General features: G+C 43.2%; 1 protein-coding gene across 25 annotated transcripts in view; it reads left to right on the top strand.

Moving 5' to 3' along the window:
• KALRN (kalirin RhoGEF kinase) overlaps positions 1-19,617 on the top strand; it is a 654,958-nt gene that overhangs the window by 352,795 nt on the left and 282,546 nt on the right. For all 25 annotated transcript variants that reach the window (XM_067034412.1, XM_067034411.1, XM_067034409.1 and 22 more), the window contains 2 exons: positions 12,843-13,038; positions 18,922-19,088. In XM_067034412.1, coding sequence (XP_066890513.1) covers positions 12,843-13,038; positions 18,922-19,088 — 363 coding nt within the window. The remainder of the gene's footprint in view (positions 1-12,842; positions 13,039-18,921; positions 19,089-19,617) is intronic.

Here is a 19,617-nt window from a genome sequence, read left to right as displayed (position 1 = left end):
CTGGGGTGTGAAGAGTATTCAACACCTATGGCGCTTTGTCCTTTTCAGGAATGGCAAAGGGTTAAATTAAAAGCTGTATCTTCTCTTTGCTCCTGGCTGGTGTGTTGTGAAGGAAAACCAATTATCCCTCTACTATTCATTAAAACTTTACTTTGCATTCCAACCATCTCCTCCTAGTTGGGACTTCTGGGGGTCTGGGACTGATCTTCCCAACAATATCTGTGGAAACTTCTGTGGAACTGGTTTGGAAGGAAAATTATTATTTTTTCAAGTGTTGTATGCTCCAGTATCCCAATGCCAATGTCATTCGCAATCCCACGCAGGACCAGAAAGCTGTCCTGGCAACAGAAGCCCTCCTCTTCAATCCTGAGACCAAAAATGTTTATAATGAGAATCAGAAATGTAAAAACAAACAAACAAACAAAAAGCAGTCCTAAAGCAATCCTTCCTATCCCTGACTCTTTTATGACCTTTCCCTTCTTCACTGCTATCCTGACTTCCTGGAAGCCACTGCAGCTTTTTTGCTTAAAGATGTCACGTTCTAAAAGGTGATTTCTGGACAGTTTCTGAAACAAAGGAAAAGATAAGTCTTTAAATTTAGATCTCGATTATCCCTCCAACTCATTCCATAACTTCAAGTAAATTTATTTATATTTCTTATTTATAATTTATCTTGAATCCACACTCAAAGGGATTTCAGGTGGCAGACAGTATTAAAACATATATTGAGGGCTTCCCTGGTGGCGCAGTGGTTGAGAGTCCGCCTGCCGATGCAGGGGATACGGGTTCGTGCCCCGGTCCGGGAAGATCCCACATGCCGCGGAGCGGCTGGGCCCGTGAGCCATGGCCGCTGAGCCTGTGCGTCCGGAGCCTGTGCCCCGCAATGGGAGAGGCCACAACAGTGAGAGGCCCGCGTACCACAAAAAAAAAAAAAAAAAAAAAAAACATATATTGAAAGAACAATGAAAATGCCAGTGGAAAATTAGAGATGTTGGTATGCAGAAAGGAATGAAAGTGGGGTGACAAAGGTAATAAAGAAAGGAAAGAGGGGGAGTGAGTTATTATTCTTCAGTAGTTGGGAGTGAGACTCACCGAAATAAACAGAGGTAATGTTTGGTTGCAGCAGTGTTGGCTGCAGACCCTCCCACGGTCTTCACCCACCAAGAGTGAATATATCCATGGGAGAATTATGTTAGCAGGTGTGGGGATTTGACTGTTGTATTCTTTATCTACTCTCCTGTCATTCCAGGTCCACATCAAAAAATGCTTAAGGGGGAGGAAATAACCTGAGGGTTTGGATGTTTAAGCTTTATTTGATGAACCAGCTGTGGTTTTGAGGTCTGGGTTGCTGGTTTATTTCCAGAACGAGTCAGTTAGCTTCACTTTGCCACTTGAACTGTACCTCTGACATCAGCCAGGGGCATCAATCCAGTGTGTTTGCCTGCGGTAATTCTGGGAAAATCCATTTCCAATCCAAAGCATGTGTAAAAAGATATTCCCTCTTTTTTTTTTAAGTTGGTTTTAAATCAAACACTTTAAAATTGGATCCTATTTAAACGTTGCAGTAGAAGAGTTTGATAGTTAAATTGTAGGATTTGGGTTTCTCAGCCTTTGTTTGTATAAATGTCTCCCCTCCCACCCTGATAACAACTTGGACAGCTTGGTATGCAGCACACCAGAGGTAGGGAAGTAGTATGAGGGTCTAATAAAATGAGGGAGATAAAAATAATAAACAGACCAAATGAGGGAGATGAAAATTTAGTTCTGCACCCAGGTTTTAGAAGGGGTCTTGTTCCCCATTTCGGGTGTGGCCCAAACCTTGGGGAAATGCTGACTTTCATCTTAGACAGAAATGGAAATCCTGCCAAACCTATGGAACATTTCTCCTTCAAGTCAGATTGTCAGAAGTTATTTTTGAGGGTGATGAGATTATTTCAAATACCAGCTAGGGTTTCACTGTGGGGATGAAGGGCAAACTTGTAGAGAAGATTCAGAGTGTGAAACTGAGGGTGGTTTCTGTAATGAGAGCCATGCTGGAGCTGATATAAGCCAGGGCAGAGGCTGTCACTGCAGGACCTACAGCTATGGTTTCCTTTCCTAAAGGAAGGCATTTGATGGACATACTCGGAATTCCTAGGGATTACTGAAAACCAGAGCTGACCTGCTCCCCTGACATTTGGGTAATCAAAGTGTGACTCCTTAACCATGTCACTGATGGCTGACATGGGCTAATTAATTTTAAAATTAAGGTAACACATGAGTTGTGGCACCAGTCTCGTTTTACTTAATTATATGGCTTGCAGAGTATACCTGGGATGGGGTCAGGGGGTATGCCCACTGCGAGTGTAACTTATCCCAGATGTATTAGGCAAATGTTCAGAAACCAGGATACAGCTGCATTCCTGACACTCCATCTTAGACTCCCTGGAGACTAGATGAAGTGACCCATAGCGGAACATGATGCTCTTTAGTTTTTTCCCTGTAGGTTCAGGCTCCTATGAAAGATAAGTTATAGGAAACAGTTGTAATGGAGGAGACACTGCACCAAGTGCAAATAATTTTATTTTGTGGTGGTAAGAATATGGATAATTTCTTCCTGTTTTTGACAACTCCATGCATTTCACCTTTTCTACAATTAATCAGAATGATCAGAAAGAAATAAAAAAATATTTTTAGAAGCAGGAACAGGACAGTGGTCTCCAAACTCTTTTTATTAGACACTCTCTCCATAAAATATTTTTGAACTTGCAACCCCCTATATATGCATCCATATTAATTTATATATTATATACATGTTATACTCTCACTAATAATCTCAAAATTCATTGTGCCCTTAGGGTGAAGTTTGACTTTTTCATTAGACGTCATAGTTCCATATTTCAAATAGTCTTCTTGATAATTTTCAATTATTTTTTGGTTCTGGTTTCTTGACAGACCTGATTAGATTATCATTGTTTCTTTACCCCATCATGTGGCAGCCAAAGAGTTCAAAGTTCTCTTGTGCTTTCATGTTTAGTATTATCCTCAAACTGTAGTTTCTTTGAGGAACCGTGTTAAGCCACTTCTTTTTGTGAAGGGTAGTTTAGTTAAAACTAGATAATAGATAAGTCCATTTAACTGGGCACATGAAAACAGCAATAATTTGAAATATGCTGAAAGCAACTGAACAAATGAGCCAGTCCGCCCCTCTGCATTGTGGTCCTTCCACCGTCCCTGAGGTGCCCTGCCCACCACATCACCTGCCATGTGTTCCGAGTGAGACTCCGGTGTCTGTACCCTATGAAAGTCCGGGGAAACGTCGTATCTTTTCTTATTGGTTTGATCAAATATGTGTGCATATAATATATATGCGCATACATATGCTTATTTATATACAGAGAATATTTCTCTCTGTTATCAACGGATAATCTTGGGTGTCCCCTGGGGTGGGCATACCCATGTTGGAGAGGACTAGGAATGTCACCAAGAAAGATACGCTCTACAAGGGACTAAAAAACAGGCCACAGTTGTGATCTTTCTTTTAAATTTCTGACTCTATAATTAAAACCAAAGTTTTCTCAAGGTACCTGAAAATTAATCTGCATCATTAACCCAGGTAAGGAATGGAATAGCAAACTATAAATCCATGGGGTTCACATTAGGACAAGTTGGGGCCAGGCTGAGGCTGAGGAAAATGGCCTTCAAGGAGGAAAATTCTGCCTAGAGGAGAAAAAGCTGATTGTAATTTGCACTGGTGGTCTCAACTCTGCAGCTGGCTGTATGCAGAGGCCTTTCACATTTTATACTTGATAAACATTTAGTGAGCACCTACTATCAATACAACTTGGTAAACATTTAGTGAGCACCTACTGTGCACCAAAAATTGTGTTGGGCATTGAGGATGAAACAATCCCTGCCATCAGTGGGCTAGTTGGGGAGAACCATAGAAATAGAACCATCCTATAATGTGATCATTCTATGACAGAGAGAAGCTTACAGCTTGAAGAGAACACTGAGATAGGAATGCTTAGCTTTCTCAGGCTGCCTGTGGAAGGTTTCCCAATGAGGTGACACCTGGAGGACAGGTAAAAGTTGGTGGCTAGGATTTGGCATCTCTGAAGGATGCCATCTAGCCTCTACCAGAATATCTCCAGAGCCCAGAAGCAGGGTTGGGGAGAGGAGGGAGCTCAGGATCTCATTAGTGTGTTGAACCAAGATCTCCACCCTTCTACCCTTTGGTCCTGGTTCGGTTCTCTGAAAAACAGAGCAAATCTGCTGCCTTTTATTTGGCAGCCTTAAAAATATTTGAAAAATTTCATCACAGACCTCTTTTCCTTTATCTGAAAAGTGCTGAGATTGTGTAAGTTATTTCTGCAGTCCCCTCTGACTCTAAAACTTCGATAACTACTTCTCTTTATTGTCAGCCCTTTTCTGTGGAACATAGCTCCGATGTACTCGCCGCTTTCTGGGTACACATTGTATCTCTCCTGGTTGCCCCCTGCTGGCTGAGCTGTAGTTAGCCACGGCTGGCTTACACACACCCCTTGGGAGTTGTGTGTCCAGGACCCTGGCGCTCTCCCAGCACAGCCCAGGAGATAGGGGCCTTTTCTGCCTTGTTGAGGCTTGTGTTCCCTTAAAAGCCCCTGGTTGTCTTTTCAAGATATGTGCTTCCAATACACTGACTTTTTTTTTTTAACTTAAATGAAAGCTTTTAATGTATTTTTCCTCTCAAATTTTACTTTTTTTTTTTTTAGGCCCAGTTCTTCAGCCTATCAAAATAAATTTAATTTATTATTGCTATCAGTATTTCAACAATTTGAAATATTGACCAGCTCAGGCAGGGCTCTGCGGTGCTTCACTGGAAGTTTTCCTTCGGTGACACAGCTATCAGCCTGAACAGGCACTCCTTCAAAGGGCCACTGCATCTTCTAGTCCAGTTTCATAGCCCTTTCCTCCATAGATACAGTGTGAGACTCTGCAAAGCCTTGCTGTTCTCCATGTTTGTAACATGCCTTAAATGCACCCGGTTAGTAACTATATCAAGAAAGAAAATGAGATCTGTTTGAGATCAATTTCTGTGGGTTCCCTTGGGATTCCTACAGCATTTTCTAAATGTACCCCAAATCGTTTGCAAAGGAATTGCAGAATAAATACAATAAAGTAAACCAAAATTCTCACAAAATATTTATTTGATAGTTTCTTCTAGACTTTTGTCAAATTGGTTTCAGGATCATTGGGAGTTTCCCCTAACATCTTCCTTTTTTTAAAAAAAAAAGGATTATTTACACAGCTTTAGTATTCCGGCATGTCACTTGTTTTTGGCAAATTATCAAAGATCCCTGATGGAAGCTTTCAGATCATTCTGTAATGGGGTGGGTAAGGGGCTGTGGACCTGAAGTCAGGTGACATTATCAAGGTTCAAATGCTGTCTGCTTCTCCTTTCTGGTAAAGATAAAAGGGAACTCAGTGGAAGGAAATGATGTAAGCTCTAGCACTGGGTGTTTAGCTTTCACGGGAGAAAACCCATTCTTACACTCAAGCACGGATAAGTTTTAGAATGGGTGAACAGTATACATCATAGGAGCTCTTCAACAGAGGAGAGATTATTTTGAAAACAGAATAGAGTCCTACAAGTCTCAAACTGATTAAGAGGCAAAGATATGGGCAAAGTAAAGACTCAAGATCAGTCATGATTATAAAAGATCTCAGTTTTAATCATGATGATAATGAAAAAAAGAACGTGAACTTGGTCATAAAAATTGTGTTCCGTTATCCAAATTATCCAATTGGAATAGAAATTAGGTGACCGAACGTTGGAACTCATCAGTTACAGTGTTGCAATATGTTCTTACAATTTTTTTGCCAAAAATCAAAAAACAACTGAGTGGATATCTTTACTGCTAAGTCCTTCTGCTTTTCCAGAAAATTCTTGCAGTATCCTCAAAGGTTTTCTTTATGCGGGCCTCTCACTGTTGTGGCCTCTCCCGCTGCAGAGCACAGGCTCCGGACGCACAGGCTCAGCGGCCATGGCTCACGGGCCCAGCCGCTCCGTGGCATGTGGGATCTTCCCAGACCGGGGCACGAACCCGTGTCCCCTTCATTGGCAGGCGGACTCTCAACCACTGCGCCACCAGGGAAGCCCCTCAAAGGTTTTCTTATAGCTACATAAAGAAATATTTGAACTCTTTAGACAGGTTATATATATCTCTAAAACAGAGGGAAATTCTATGATATACTTTTAAAATAATCTGTATTAGAATTCACTAATCCTCATCATTTTATAAATTGATTAACAGAAAAAAACTTAACACTGGACTAGACAAGAAGAACAAATGACTATAGTAATTTAGTTTAATTTCACAGTGGTAATGCATATCAATGTACATACCCATTATGGATAAAATAGCCCTTCCCATGCAGTGAGACTGTCTCTTTAGCTGCAATGTGTCTTTTCCTATCAGCCAGCACTTGTAGGTCAGTGGAGAATATTTAGCTTCCACTTTTCTCATTTTAATACAAATAATGACATTATATTTAGAACAGAAAGGTGTTCATTTGCAATTGACAGCTCATGTATTTCAGAGCATCTTACCACAGTGAAATGCCTTGGATCCTTCCTCGCCACTGTTAGTTGGAATGGGACTGGACCTTAATGTACATAACATATGCAGTGTTGATACACACAGACACACACACCCTTTGCTGAGAGGCAGTATAGTACAGTCATTGAGTATGCAGTATTTTGAGTTAGAGTGCCTGGGTTTGAAACCTGTTTCACCAGCTTTACTAATTGTGTGATTTTTAGACAAGTTACTCATTTGGTTTCCTCATCTGAGAAATAGGTATGAGAATAATAATTCCCAGTCCCCATAGGAGTATTAAGGATTTAATGAGTTAACACATAGAACATTTTTAGCAAAGTGCCTAGCACTTAATAAACACGTTAATACATTGTAGCCAGCATTGTTATTATTAATAAAATACCTAAATAATATATATTGGGTTGGCCAAAAGTTCGTTCAGGTTCTTCCATAAGATGTTATAGAAGAACTCGAACGAACTTTTTGGCCAACCTGATACTAATATGCTGTATATATATATATATATATATATATATATATATATATATATATACACATGTATATGTATTTGCATCCAGACTTTAAGCAAACATTCCATCTTATTCTCCCCCATTGTTTCTCTCTGAATTTGTTACCCAATCCTGTTAGGTGATCCCCGAGTGTTCACGTAACTGCTGTGAGAGCCACAGGCATTTGCGCTTGCCATACAGAGAATGTGCCCATGCAGAGGGCAGGTTACACTTCTCTTTACCACAGCTTTTGTCCCAGTGTTCACACCCCAATGCCAGATTGCAGATATGTCTCCTGTTCACGGCAAAGTCTCCTGGGAAACCAAAGAATTCTAGATAGGTTAACGTGACCTTTATACTGAGTATAAATAGTGTCAATTTTTTTAAACATCTTTATTGGAGTATAATTGCTTTACAATGGTGTGTTAGTTTCTGCTGTATAACAAAGTGAATCAGCTATACATATACATACATCCCCATATCTCCTCCCTCTTGTGTCTCCCACCCTCCCTATCCCACCCCTCTAGGTGGTCACAAAGCACTGAATTTTTTAAATTTACCAACTCTTCAACAAAAATATCCTACTGGGGGAAGGCTGTGTGGTTTGTTTTTTTTTTTTTTTTTTTGAATGGGTAAATTATTCCTGGCATTATATAAGGCCACAAACACACAGTTTATTGATCTGTTCAAAGCATGTGATTAATTTCAGAGGTTCATGTGATGTGAAGAAAATGGAGTTATCAGGAGTTTGTGGGGGGTTTTTTAGAGAAGAAAACAGGGGAAAGGTTAAACAGACACTTCTCTGAAGTGAGAAAAATAAAAAGAAAGCTATCCCCTGAAGTTAGTTCTTGAACCAGCTCTGTTGATATGACACCGTGGTTAAGAGCCCTGGACTTTGTAGTTGAATGCTGAGCTCTGCCATCACCAGCTCTGAGACCATGAGGCAAATGATCTGACTTCTGTGTGCCTTCGTTTCCTCCTAGAGTTACTATGAGGATGAAATAAAAGAAAATCAAATATTCAACACTGTGTATCCCATAATAAATGCACAGTTCAGGGTAGAATCTTCTTTTAACCATGATCATCATCTTCATCATGATCACCAGCATCTAAAAATGATCTGAAGAAAAGGACTACACAGTGAGATTTCCAACTTTGCAGCTGATAATAAAGAGCTAAGGTGATGGGAATAGACCATAGGAAGTGGGAAGAGAGGGCCAGGTGAGTTCTGTTTCAGGCAGGTACACTTGGGGGTGAGGGGAGAAAGCATTCTCTACACATAACTCCTGGGAAGGACCCAGAAAATGGGAGGAGCCAGTGAAGAGGGCTTTCTGAGAACAGAGCCCAAGGCTACTGCTAAACCAAGTCCCTTGGGTCAGTTTTTGACCGCAGAATACTGGATTCAGTGAATCTTATCTGGTAGGAAAGCTTTGGGCTTCTTTTTGAAGTGTCTTCCCATTTCCCAGTGCCTCTTATCCTTTCTAAACTCCTGTTCACCTCCTTCTCTGATTTTCCTATGGCTGTGGCTCTAGAGTAGATAATTGTTAGAATAGAAACACTGCCAATGTATCTCTCATATCCTCACATGCCAATTAATTCAGAAGAGTGAGGCAGAGAGAGGCCACTGGAGCCCAGAGAGGAGCTGAGTGAGCCAGGAGCCGAGATGGAGCTAATTGAGTGGAAAGAGAAAGCAAAATAGGTTGATTGAAAGCTGAATGCCCTGTGGGTACTTTCTATTCCATCTTTCACTCATTTGGTTCAGGCCCTAGTTTCTGCCTAGTACAAATTCTTCCAGGTTTCTTTTCCAAATGGAGTTACATAACCAGATTAATCCCCAGGCAGGTTTTTCTTTTCATGGCTTTGTCTCTGTATGAGCAAATTAGCCCATGTCCCATGTTATGAGATAAGCTGGAGAAAAACGTCAGGTTCTGGGGGTTGTCATGAAGCTCTTCATGCCAGAGGGGTGACTTTGAAGGGCAGTGAGGACTTGAGCAGACTGGGAGGAGGGACAAGGATGTCTCAGGGCTGCTGGACCAGAGAAGGTGATTGGAGAGGGCAGAGCTTCCTCTCAGGATCAGGGAGTAAACCAGATGCCTGGTTCACATAACAGAAGAGCATGAGATGGGGCCGGAAAGCTAGGTTTGTTCATTAGCTGTAAAGCAAGCTTCAGGTTTGAAAATAAATTTTTTTCTTAAAAAAAAAAAAAAAAAAAAGAGCCCCTGCTATATGCCAACCTTGTGCCCCAGAAAGAAGGTGGAGAAAGGTAAGCCAATGACAGAATATTCCTTGAGGAAACAGAAAATACTCAGGAAAGAAAATAATTTAAACTCCAGCCGACATTCGAAATTCATAAATCAGACTATTTGAAGGCTCTTGGCATCAGTTCTTGGGGATTTGGGAAGAGAGTCAGACACAGAGAGAGTAAAGAGTGTGTAGACCCAGGGAGGGAGACTTGGAAGCCAGGCTGTTGCATTGAGTAGCTCCTTGAAATTCTCCTTCTTCAGGCTTCATGACAGACTTGGATCCTTCAGCTCAATGGTATTGGGAGGTACGGTGGAGAAGGGGAAGAAAGGAATATAGAAACACCAGATATAGAATCCTGGGCATACTTCACATTTGCTTTAGATTCAGATTACCAAGATACCAGACCTCTGAGCCTCACTCTCCCAACCAAAGCACCTCACCTTTGCTCTGCCCTAACCAGGACCCTCGATACTTGCCTTTCTGCTCCACAGACTCAGGCCTTCGGACCCCTCTGGGATCTTCCTGCAGCAAACAGCTTCTTCATAGATTCAGTTTCGTGAAAACAAAACAAAAACTAAAATGTAAAGAAAAGGCAGACTCTTCCTTTCATGCTTGTTTTCTTATTTTTATTTTCCTTAAGCTTGTAGACAAGGAAATGGACTAAAAATTTTGTTTGGGCTATTTTTCATATATTATCTGATAAATGATTTATATCCAACATATATTAAGAACTCTTACAAATCTATAATCAAAAGATAACCTAGCTTTTGAAAAATGAGCAAAAAACTCAACATTTTCTAAAAGTAGATACCAGCGGTCAATAAGCATATGAAAATGTGCCCACCACCATGAGTCATCAGGGAAATACAACCTCAAACCATAAGAAGATATCACTTCACACCCACTAGCTTGGCTAAAATTAAATAGACTGATAATACCAAATGATGGTGTGCAACTGGAACTTTCACAGGGAATGCGAAATTCCCCTTGGGAATGTTAAACGTACACTTACCCTATGACCTTACAATTGCACTCCTAAGTGACCCTCAAGAGAAATGAAAACCAGTGTCCACAGTAAGACTTCTGCAAGAACTTTCACATCAGCCTTATTCATAATAGTCAAACACTGAAAACAACCCAGGAGTTCACCAGCTAGACGATGGATACACAAATTACAGTATCTCTGTACCATGGAACTCAGCAGTAGCAAGGAATGAACTGATACAACACAGATAAATCTTAAATACAGTGTGTTGAACACAGAAGCTAGACATGAAAGAGTCCATACTGTATGACTTCATTTGTATGGAATATAAGAATCTGTGAGGATAGAAATCAGAAAATGGTACCTGAAGTAGGGCAGGGGCAGGAACTGACTGGAAACAATGACTCCCTAGGGTGATGGAAAGGTCCTATATTTTGTTTTTGGTGATGGCTACACCAGTAACTAAACTTGTCAAAACTCATAGAACTGAATGCTTAAAATTTATGTATCTTATTATATGTAAATTATACTTCAAGTTTTATAAATACAGGAAGGAAAAACATAGCTATAGGCCTAGTCTACAAAGGCCTATTCATTCTATAAATTATCTCTTATTATAAGTTATCTCTCTTATTTTTCTCAGTTTAACTCCTTTCTCTAGTTAGAGAATGAAGTGCTTTTCAAAGATGGGATATAGGGACTTCCCTGGCTGTCCAGTGGTTAAGACCTCGCTTTACAATGCAGGGTGTGTGGGTTCGATCCCTGGTCGGGGAGCTAAGATCCCACATGCCTCACGGCCAAAAAACCAAAACATAAAACAGAAGCAATAATGTAACAAATTCAATAAAGACTTTAAAAATGGTCCACATCAAAAAAAATCTAAAAAAAGACGGGATATAACAAAAACCTGTTCGCCTACCAACCTGCTGGTTCCCAGATCCCCAAGGGCTCCCCACAATAAGTAGATACTAGGTTTTCGGGCTGAGCTCAATGGATCCCTTAGTTGACCTGCAAAGAGGTGGCAGCATGAGGTGAGAACACACGACAGTGAAGGTAATATTTTTACAGTTCCCCATTTCTGCTTCAAAGAGAGAAACTGCACTTTCAGTGGAGGAAAGTCTTACTGTTAGACAAAGAGTGGAATCCTGTGCCCTGGATGGCAGCCCCTCACAAGGGACTGCTCACCTTTCCCATCCCAGCCTTTATGGCCCTGGCACAGCATGGAACAGCAGCATCTCTCAGCTGCATCTTTCCTTCTCTTTGTCCCCTGATGCTTCTGGACAGCAGTGTTTGGTAATTGGGAAGGCTATGCCACATGTCAGCTGGAATGAAACCCAGCATGATGAAAATCACTAAGCTGGGCTCTGGGCTGTGTGCTTAGGCTGTCTGGGCCATACTGCAACTGTGTGATGTGGGGTGAGGCTTCCATTGCCTCTTCCCAGAAAAGAGGGTGACAGCACCTGTGCTATTGCCTTCACAGGGCTACCACAGGGGTAGCATGCAATAACAGACCTGAAAACCGTTTTAGAAAAGGTTTTATTTGATTTTTTATTTTATTTTTCAAATCAAAATAATTTGATTCCAATTATTTATTGGATAATAATTGGAATTATTATCCAATTCAATACTTCTGAGTTCTTACTATGTGGATGATAGCAGCGATTGTAAAGGAAGTATAGGATTCAGTCTCTATTTGCAGGCACATATTTGCGAGTAAACGAGGGCACATCATGGGAGTGAAGGTGTAGAGCAATAACCAATTAGCAAAGTCATATTAGGGCAAGGTTTTCCTTCACTACATGTTCAGTCTTCATTAGACTCATTCATGCCTCAATAGAGTTTAATCTGCTTGGATTTCTAGAGGTAAGTTATACATTTACACCTCGTTTTGTTACCACTTCCTGGTATCAGCCATTGTAGCAGAGAGCATACTGTACAACAGAACATGGGAACCAGAGCCCCTGGGTTTGGGGTTCAACCAATTGGGTAACCTCGGGCCATTTACCAGGATTCTCCAGCCCTCTGTTTCTGGTTCTTGAAAAGAGTTAGACTCAGTACTTAATTTCTGAGGCCCTCTCCAATGATGAGATCTTTACAACAACAGTTGTGGTATGGTGGACAAAGTCTCTGCAGTCAGGAGAAGAACTGAGTAATGTCCTCAGGTCGTGCCCCTCATGAGCAGGGTGAACTCTGGGCAAAGCATTCCATCTGTGTGAGTGAGCGTCAGCTTCCTCTTCTGTGAGATGGACCTGGGGATGTCCACCCTGCCTGCCTCTCCAGGTTACTGTGGGAGTAGGATGAGATGGAGTGTGAAAACCTTTCTAAACCATAATCCATCATGTAAGTGTTTGCTGCTGCTGTAGACATTGAAACACAGGGAGAACACTTTTAAAGGCATGCATTTGTGGGTGCACGGCACCATTGCTTAAACGTAGTCTAGGGGTCAAAAAAAGAGATGCAAAGTAGAGAGAGAGCTGAAGCTTGGGTTAGTTAATAAGGCTCTTGTGGACCAGTGAGCCTGCACTGATGGTGGTTCCCTCACAGGTGACGGCAGAGCTAGATGCCTGGAATGAGGACTTGCTTCGGCAGATGAATGACTTCAACACGGAGGATCTGACGCTGGCGGAGCAGCGGCTGCAGCGCCACACGGAGCGGAAGCTAGCCATGAACAACATGACCTTCGAGGTCATCCAGCAGGGCCAGGATCTGCACCAGTACATCATGGAGGTCCAGGCCTCAGGTAGGCGATCTGTCCCGTGCTCCTGCTTCCGGTGGGGAGATGGTGAAGACAAGGACAGCAGCTTGACTCCAACAAGCCCTTCCGTTCCACTCACTCATTCTCTTCCCACGGGTACAAGGAACAGAGGTTTTTGACGCCATGTTAATGAAAAAGAAACTGAAGCATGAGAGCTGAAATTGTTTGTCTGAGGTTGCCCAGTTAGGCTATGATAAAAATAGGGATAGGGCCAGGTTCTCCTGGTGCTGTGGGGAGAAGGGGAAAAACGAACGATGGAAATTAGCACAGATCCAAAAACATGGTGGTCTGGAGAAATAAACCAGGTGGGCTGCAAAGGCCATCAGGCATCCTTGTGAATTGTATTCCGATGTACGGATGCCGCTGTTCCACCCCCGTGCCCTGCACACACTCTCATGCCCTGTCCTCCACCGCCAGAGCTGGTTCCTCGTTCCAGAGTCCATGCCTCTCAGTCCTCATTTTTCTTAAAACTGTCTGTGCTTGAGTGTAAGAAGTACTGATAAAGTTTATGGCGAGGTCATATAATTTTATAACTTCTCAAAAAAACACATGGCCAAGTTACCCAGGCTTGACTTCTTTTCCTGCTCAGGATTTATTCACCGTTTATCCAACAAGTCCACGAACACTTAATGTTAACACCTGCCACTTTCTAGAACAGCCTTTGATGTTAGAACCGGAGAGAGCCATAGCGGTCCCCTTGTCCAACTAGTCCAGAAAGAAGAAGTCATTGATCTGGACTCACACCAGTGAAGTGCCAGAACCCAGGTCTCCACACCGCCATCCACCCGGGTGCTCCAGGAAGAAGAAGATAGGGCCTCAAGCCATCAACTCTTTAAAACATGGTCTGTCTATGTCCCTGCTGATTGTGAAGGATATTTAAATCATGAGATTGTCAGGCAGACTTTAGCAGTCAAACTTGACTTTAGGGTACTGGGTTTCTCTTAATGACCTGATAGAAGACATAGCAGCATTCAACGGAACTTCACTTCTAACCAGAGGAGAGACAATCTAGTAAATTCTATTTACTTTGGTCAGCATACTCTTTCCTTGAATTTTCATTTGTTGTGAACAGGCTGCAGCTACCTATGAGAGCCCGGCCTGTTTACAGGGTGCAGCCCATGCTCCGCACAGCTCCTGGAAGCCCCTTCATTCACATCATAGTCTATCTGGGGACTATTTTTAAAATGACAATGCCCAGATACTCTGATCTGACACCTCTAAATGGGACTTGGGCATCAGCAAAAGCTCCTCAGGTGATACCACCGTGCAGCCAGGGCTGAGAGCCGCTGCTTTCCATCTTGATGGTTAAATCACAGCAGCTGATATCTGTGACGTGCCCCAGGACAACGACTTCCAGATGTGGTCCCAGATCAGCAGCATCAGCATTACCCGAGAACTTGTTAGAAATGCAAGTTCAAGGGCCCATCCCTAGAACCTGCCATGTCAGAATCTCTTGGGGTTGAGGCCCAACAGTCTGTTTCAGTAAGCCCTCTAGGTGATTCTGATGCACTAACCTAGGACCACTGATCAGGACCTACTCTAAGTGTGGGCCCCGGACCAGCATCACCAGCATCACTCTAGAGCTGATGAGAAAGGCAGACTCCCAGACTTACGAATCTGAATCTGCATTTTAACAGAATCTTCAGGTAAATCATGTGCATGTTAAAGTTTGAGAAGCAGTGTTCTTGACCACAGCTGTACCTTTTCAAGGCCTTATTAGGGAAGGGGAAAACTGTGACTGAGAACCTTGTCTGGACTCAGGGTTTCACCCTACAACTTGTCCTCATGATGCTCGCCCTAGCCCTCTATCCAACTAAGATGGGGAACCATGAGAGAACGCAGACATAGTACCTAGGAGAGAGGCTGTGCAGAGAAACTCTGCCGGGATGCTCATTCCCCATCCCTTCATCCCTCAGTATTGACGTGTCTGGCAGGTGGAGCGCCTCATCTGCCTGAAAACCTGCGGCACGTAGGAGCAGGTTGCTGGCGTGACCTTGGGCAAGTGCACCTCTGTCCAAGAGCCAGGTATCCTTGGTAACGGAAAGACTGCCGGGAGCTGGCAGGCCCTGAAGACTGGCTGTGCTTGGCAGCCACCTTAACCATGAGGGCTGAGTGGGTGAAAACACCCCAAGCAGATGGGCTGCCCACCCCCACATATCCTGTTCTAGGAATGAGCTTTGTCAAAAGAGCCTTGATTGGCCTCTTCAGTCTCTGCTGGGACTGGCTGTTCCCCTGCTCCTCCTCAGCTGGCTGTTCGGTCTGGCATAGCCCATGAGGCCTCAAGGCTCTCAGGGAAGCTCTCTATGTCTGCTGCCGTGTGCCTGACCAGCAGAGGAGGCGTCAACCTCATCTCTGGCTTGGAGGAAGGGAGGGCAGCAACACGCCAGAGCTGGGGTCCAGGGGTGGAGGTTGGAGGTGGACCGAGAGTGGGCCTTACCGAGGACCTACGTGGCCAAGGAAGGCAGTACTTCAGAGACACAGGACTGAGGCAGTAAATGGGCTGGGCACTTACCTTGTCTGTCTAATGAACTATATTTGAACTAGAGGTAAAATAAACTATTGTCTCAGAAAAAGGACAATTAGCAAAATTAAGAATTTGGTTACTATTTAGCACTCCAGGCTAAAATAATTAGGGCTTATGCTTTGATTTTTATAGGAGTAAGTGATTTTTATTGGATGTTTATAGGTGAAGTCGGGAATTTCCTTACACTTATTTTTTGGTATGAAGTTTGTAACATTCAGCCAGGTCCTACTAAATCCGCCTGATGTGCCAACATCCCTAACCAAAGCAAAAGCCTTGTTTAAATCAACATCAGCCTTAGGAATAGTAGGCAAAATAGGAACAGTTTCTTTACTTGCTCATTGTTTAGGGTTATCTACTGGGCCTCAAGATGGAAAATGGCAGGGTTTGCTGGAAAGAGTTGAGTTGGAGTAAACCCACTGGCTGAATTCAAGGTCCAGCTGCACCACCAACAAGCACTTTGACTTTGGAAGTCCCTGTTCTTTCTCTATAGACCTTAGTTTCTTCTTTTGTCCAGTGTGGCAGGCAAGGCTTCATTCCTAAAGTCCCCTCCAGTTCTCACTTGCCATGATTCAGCCTCACTGCCCCCATTGGTTATGGCCCAGGTCTTCTCCCTAATGTCACCAACCATGTGACTGTTACCCATGACCTTAGGAATAAGACAGGAGCTGCGTATCCTGTGCATATCTTGCTTTTGTGGTTTAAAGCGTCAAGTTCTCTCTTTATGCAAGGTTTTTAAGTGAAAACTCTATGGAGTCTGTGGCAATGGTGCTTCAAATTTACTGTGCCTGGAAAGTACCCAGACCCAGCATTTAAATGAAGTCTTTAATTAGGTCATGAGGGGCTTCCCTGGTGGTGCAGTGGTTAAGAATCCGCCTGCCAATGCAGGGGACACGGGTTCAAGCCCTGGTCCAGGAGGATCCCACATGCCGCGGAGCAACTAATCCCGTGTGCCACAACTACTGAGCCTGAGCTCTAGAGCCTTCCAGCCACAGCTACTGAAGCCAGCGCTTAGAGCCTGTGCTCCACAACAAGAGAAGCCACCACAATGAGAAGCACGTGCACCGCAACAAAGAGTAGCCCCTGCTCACTGCAACTACAGAGAGCCCACGCACAGCAACGAAGGCCCAACACAGCCATACATTAATTAATTAATTAATTTTTAAAAATAGGTTGTGAGGATCACTCTTCTCCTTGCACATAGAGGTTAAGGGTACAGCCAGGAGAGAGAGAGATTTCCTTTATTGGGGTCCTGGCCACACCTCTCACTACCTGGGTGTCCTTGAGCATGTTACCCAATCTCTCTAAGCTTCACCTTCCTCAGAAATACGGCAATTATAGGAATCCTAACCATACGGAGTCATTGTGAGGATGCATTGGGATGAAACACAAGCATGGTAAAAGTTCAGTAAAGCTTGATAACTATTGTATATTATACTGGTATTCTAGCTGATACTGAATTCTCTTGGGGTTATTTATGTTCCCATAGCTTCGCCAGCAGCATGAGGGTAGGGCTCCTCCTTTCTTCTCTTTACATTCCTGGTATCCAGCAGAGTGGTTATGTCTCACCATAGCAAATTCTCAATGTTAATGTTTACTGAATTAATCAAGAGTGAACATCAGTCTGGGGGAAACAGATATACGTAAAAATAATGGGCCACAAGTAATTGTACTTGTGTCATAAAAGGCAAGAAAAAGCCTGTGTTCTTCCAAAATGGAAGCTACTCTGGGGTGAAGGAATGTGGATCTGGAGGAAGGGAAGAAAAGTGGATATAAAACAATCGTTCTTAGCCTGATTACACCATCTTCACTTATTTTATTTCCTGTGTTCATCTCACATAAAAAAAAATACCAAGCAAGATAGATGAAAATGTAGGGCTGGAGTCTCAGGGCAGGCAGGGAGCCTGTTCTGGATGATCCTCTAAGCAGGTGGCTGGTCCCTTTGATGAAGCACCAGGCTAAGAAAGCCCATTTGTATGTGATGTGGCATGGGTAAGCCATGAGCTTCCCACAGAAAGACACTTTGCCCAAGCCCAGCATACTAAACACCAGAGATGCATGCAGGATGAAAACGAGCTGGAAAAAATCTACATTGTGGCTGGAAACAGGGATCCACTTCTGCAGGTGGATCTTAAATTACATTTTAAAAAGTAAACATGGAGGGCTTCCCTGGTGGCACAGTGGTTGAGAGTCTGCCTGCCAATGCAGGGGACACGGGTTCATGCCCCGGTCTGGGAAGATCCCACATGCCGCGGAGCGGCTAGGCCCATGAGCCATGGCTGCTGAGCCTGCACGTCCGGAGCCTGTGCTCCGCAATGGGAGAGGCCACAACAGTGAGAGGCCCGCGTACTGCAAAAAAAAAAAAAAAAAAAAAAAGTAAACATGGAGGCCAAGGGCCATCCCATGTTGCCTAGCACTGCAAAAGTAGAAATTTTGTATTTCTTCTTATTTTTTTATTTCAGTCAAGGAGATGCTCTACCTCATCCCCTTGGTAATTGCAGATAGTAACTGGAGGGAGTTGACTGCTAAAAGAACAAGTCATTCTCTTCTCTGTCTCCCAAAAATATTTCAGGAGCTGGGCCTTGGAATTATGAAACTGACAGAAAAAATAAATATGAAAAGATACTGAAATTATTACCATGTAACACCAGAAAAAAATTTCCCACTCTCCCATATTGTTCTTATATAAAACACTATTTTTGCTTCTAGAAAAGAATTTCCTTTAGCGTGTACGGACTTTCCTTATATGCCCCCACTGTATCAGGCAGGTGTGTTGGTGGTGGCAGTGATGAATTTCTGAGTTGCTTTTTTAGGGGACCTAAGTAGTTGGCTAAGAAAATCACCATTGGCCAACTATTCTCTTCAGAATGGCCTTAGCATCCAATGGTAAATTGCATCTGACCAGCTAAAAGAGAGTGTGCCTTTGGCAGAAGTTCCTGAGACAGGGTCTCTGGGGCTTTGTTTTGTATTTCCCAATGTGATCCAGAGGCTCAGTTGTGAATATTCTGGGTGTAGGCAAACTGCCCAGCAGAGACTGCTGTATGCGGCCTTGTCTGGGATGGAATCCAGAGGACCACCTCTTTGACTCCGGTTGATAAGGAGCTGATCATCTGTTGAAGAGTTGTTTCCTGCAAAGGATCAGTTAATCCAAAGGGAAGGCATGGTTCAAGCATCCCAAACCAAGACCTGTTATGGTGATCTATCTAGTTTCACTGAGGGATATGCAGAGGTTGGGAGGGTGCTGGTGATGGCTATTTCCAGATTCCAGCTTTCATGTGCATATAGAAGGAAATGTAGTCTTTACGGTACTACCTGGTTTTTAATGGTTTATATTTTGTTTAAATCAGGAATTGAGTTAATCTGTGAAAAAGACATTGATCTGGCAGCCCAGGTACAAGAGCTGTTGGAGTTTCTCCAGGAGAAGCAGCATGAGTTGGAGCTCAACGCGGAGCAGACCCACGAGCGGCTCGAGCAGTGTCTCCAACTGCGGCACCTCCAGGCAGAGGTCAGACAGGTGAGCCTGACCCTCCTCCTGCAGCCGGGGCTTCCCAGTGGCTGAGTCTGGCCTGGGCCTGCTCCTGGAACGGGGTAAGGCATACAGAGCCACCCGTATAACCAGAATTAGGAAATCTAAATTAAGGAGTGGTTGTATTCGTTTCTGAAAGCTAGGCTGCTATCTACTGACTCCAACAAATAGATCTAGTGGTACAATGGCTCAAACTGCAAGTGCATTATTTCTCCAACATATAACAATCTAAGGAGAGCACCTCAGTGCTGTTCCAAGTTGCCCTCAGTCACTGAATCGATTCTCTTCCTTTCTATCCTCAGCCCTGCCCAGAGTTCATAGGAAATGCAAAGCCTGTATCAATAAACATATTCAGGCTTTAGAGCCAGCTTGATTAATTTGTGTGCCTAGTACAGGACCTGACATATACTTGAGAATCAATAAGGGGTAGCCAGCCTTCAGTTCCCATCATTCTTTTCAATGTGTGTGCGGTTCTTTTAAGAAAATGTTCTAGTCACGTTAAAGCCAGTTTTAAAAA

The sequence above is a fragment of the Kogia breviceps genome, chromosome 5 (assembly GCF_026419965.1).
Source record: "Kogia breviceps isolate mKogBre1 chromosome 5, mKogBre1 haplotype 1, whole genome shotgun sequence".
NCBI lineage: Eukaryota > Metazoa > Chordata > Mammalia > Artiodactyla > Physeteridae > Kogia > Kogia breviceps.
The sequence above is the reverse complement of the archived record's forward strand: the minus strand, read 5'-3'. Positions and strand labels throughout refer to the sequence as shown.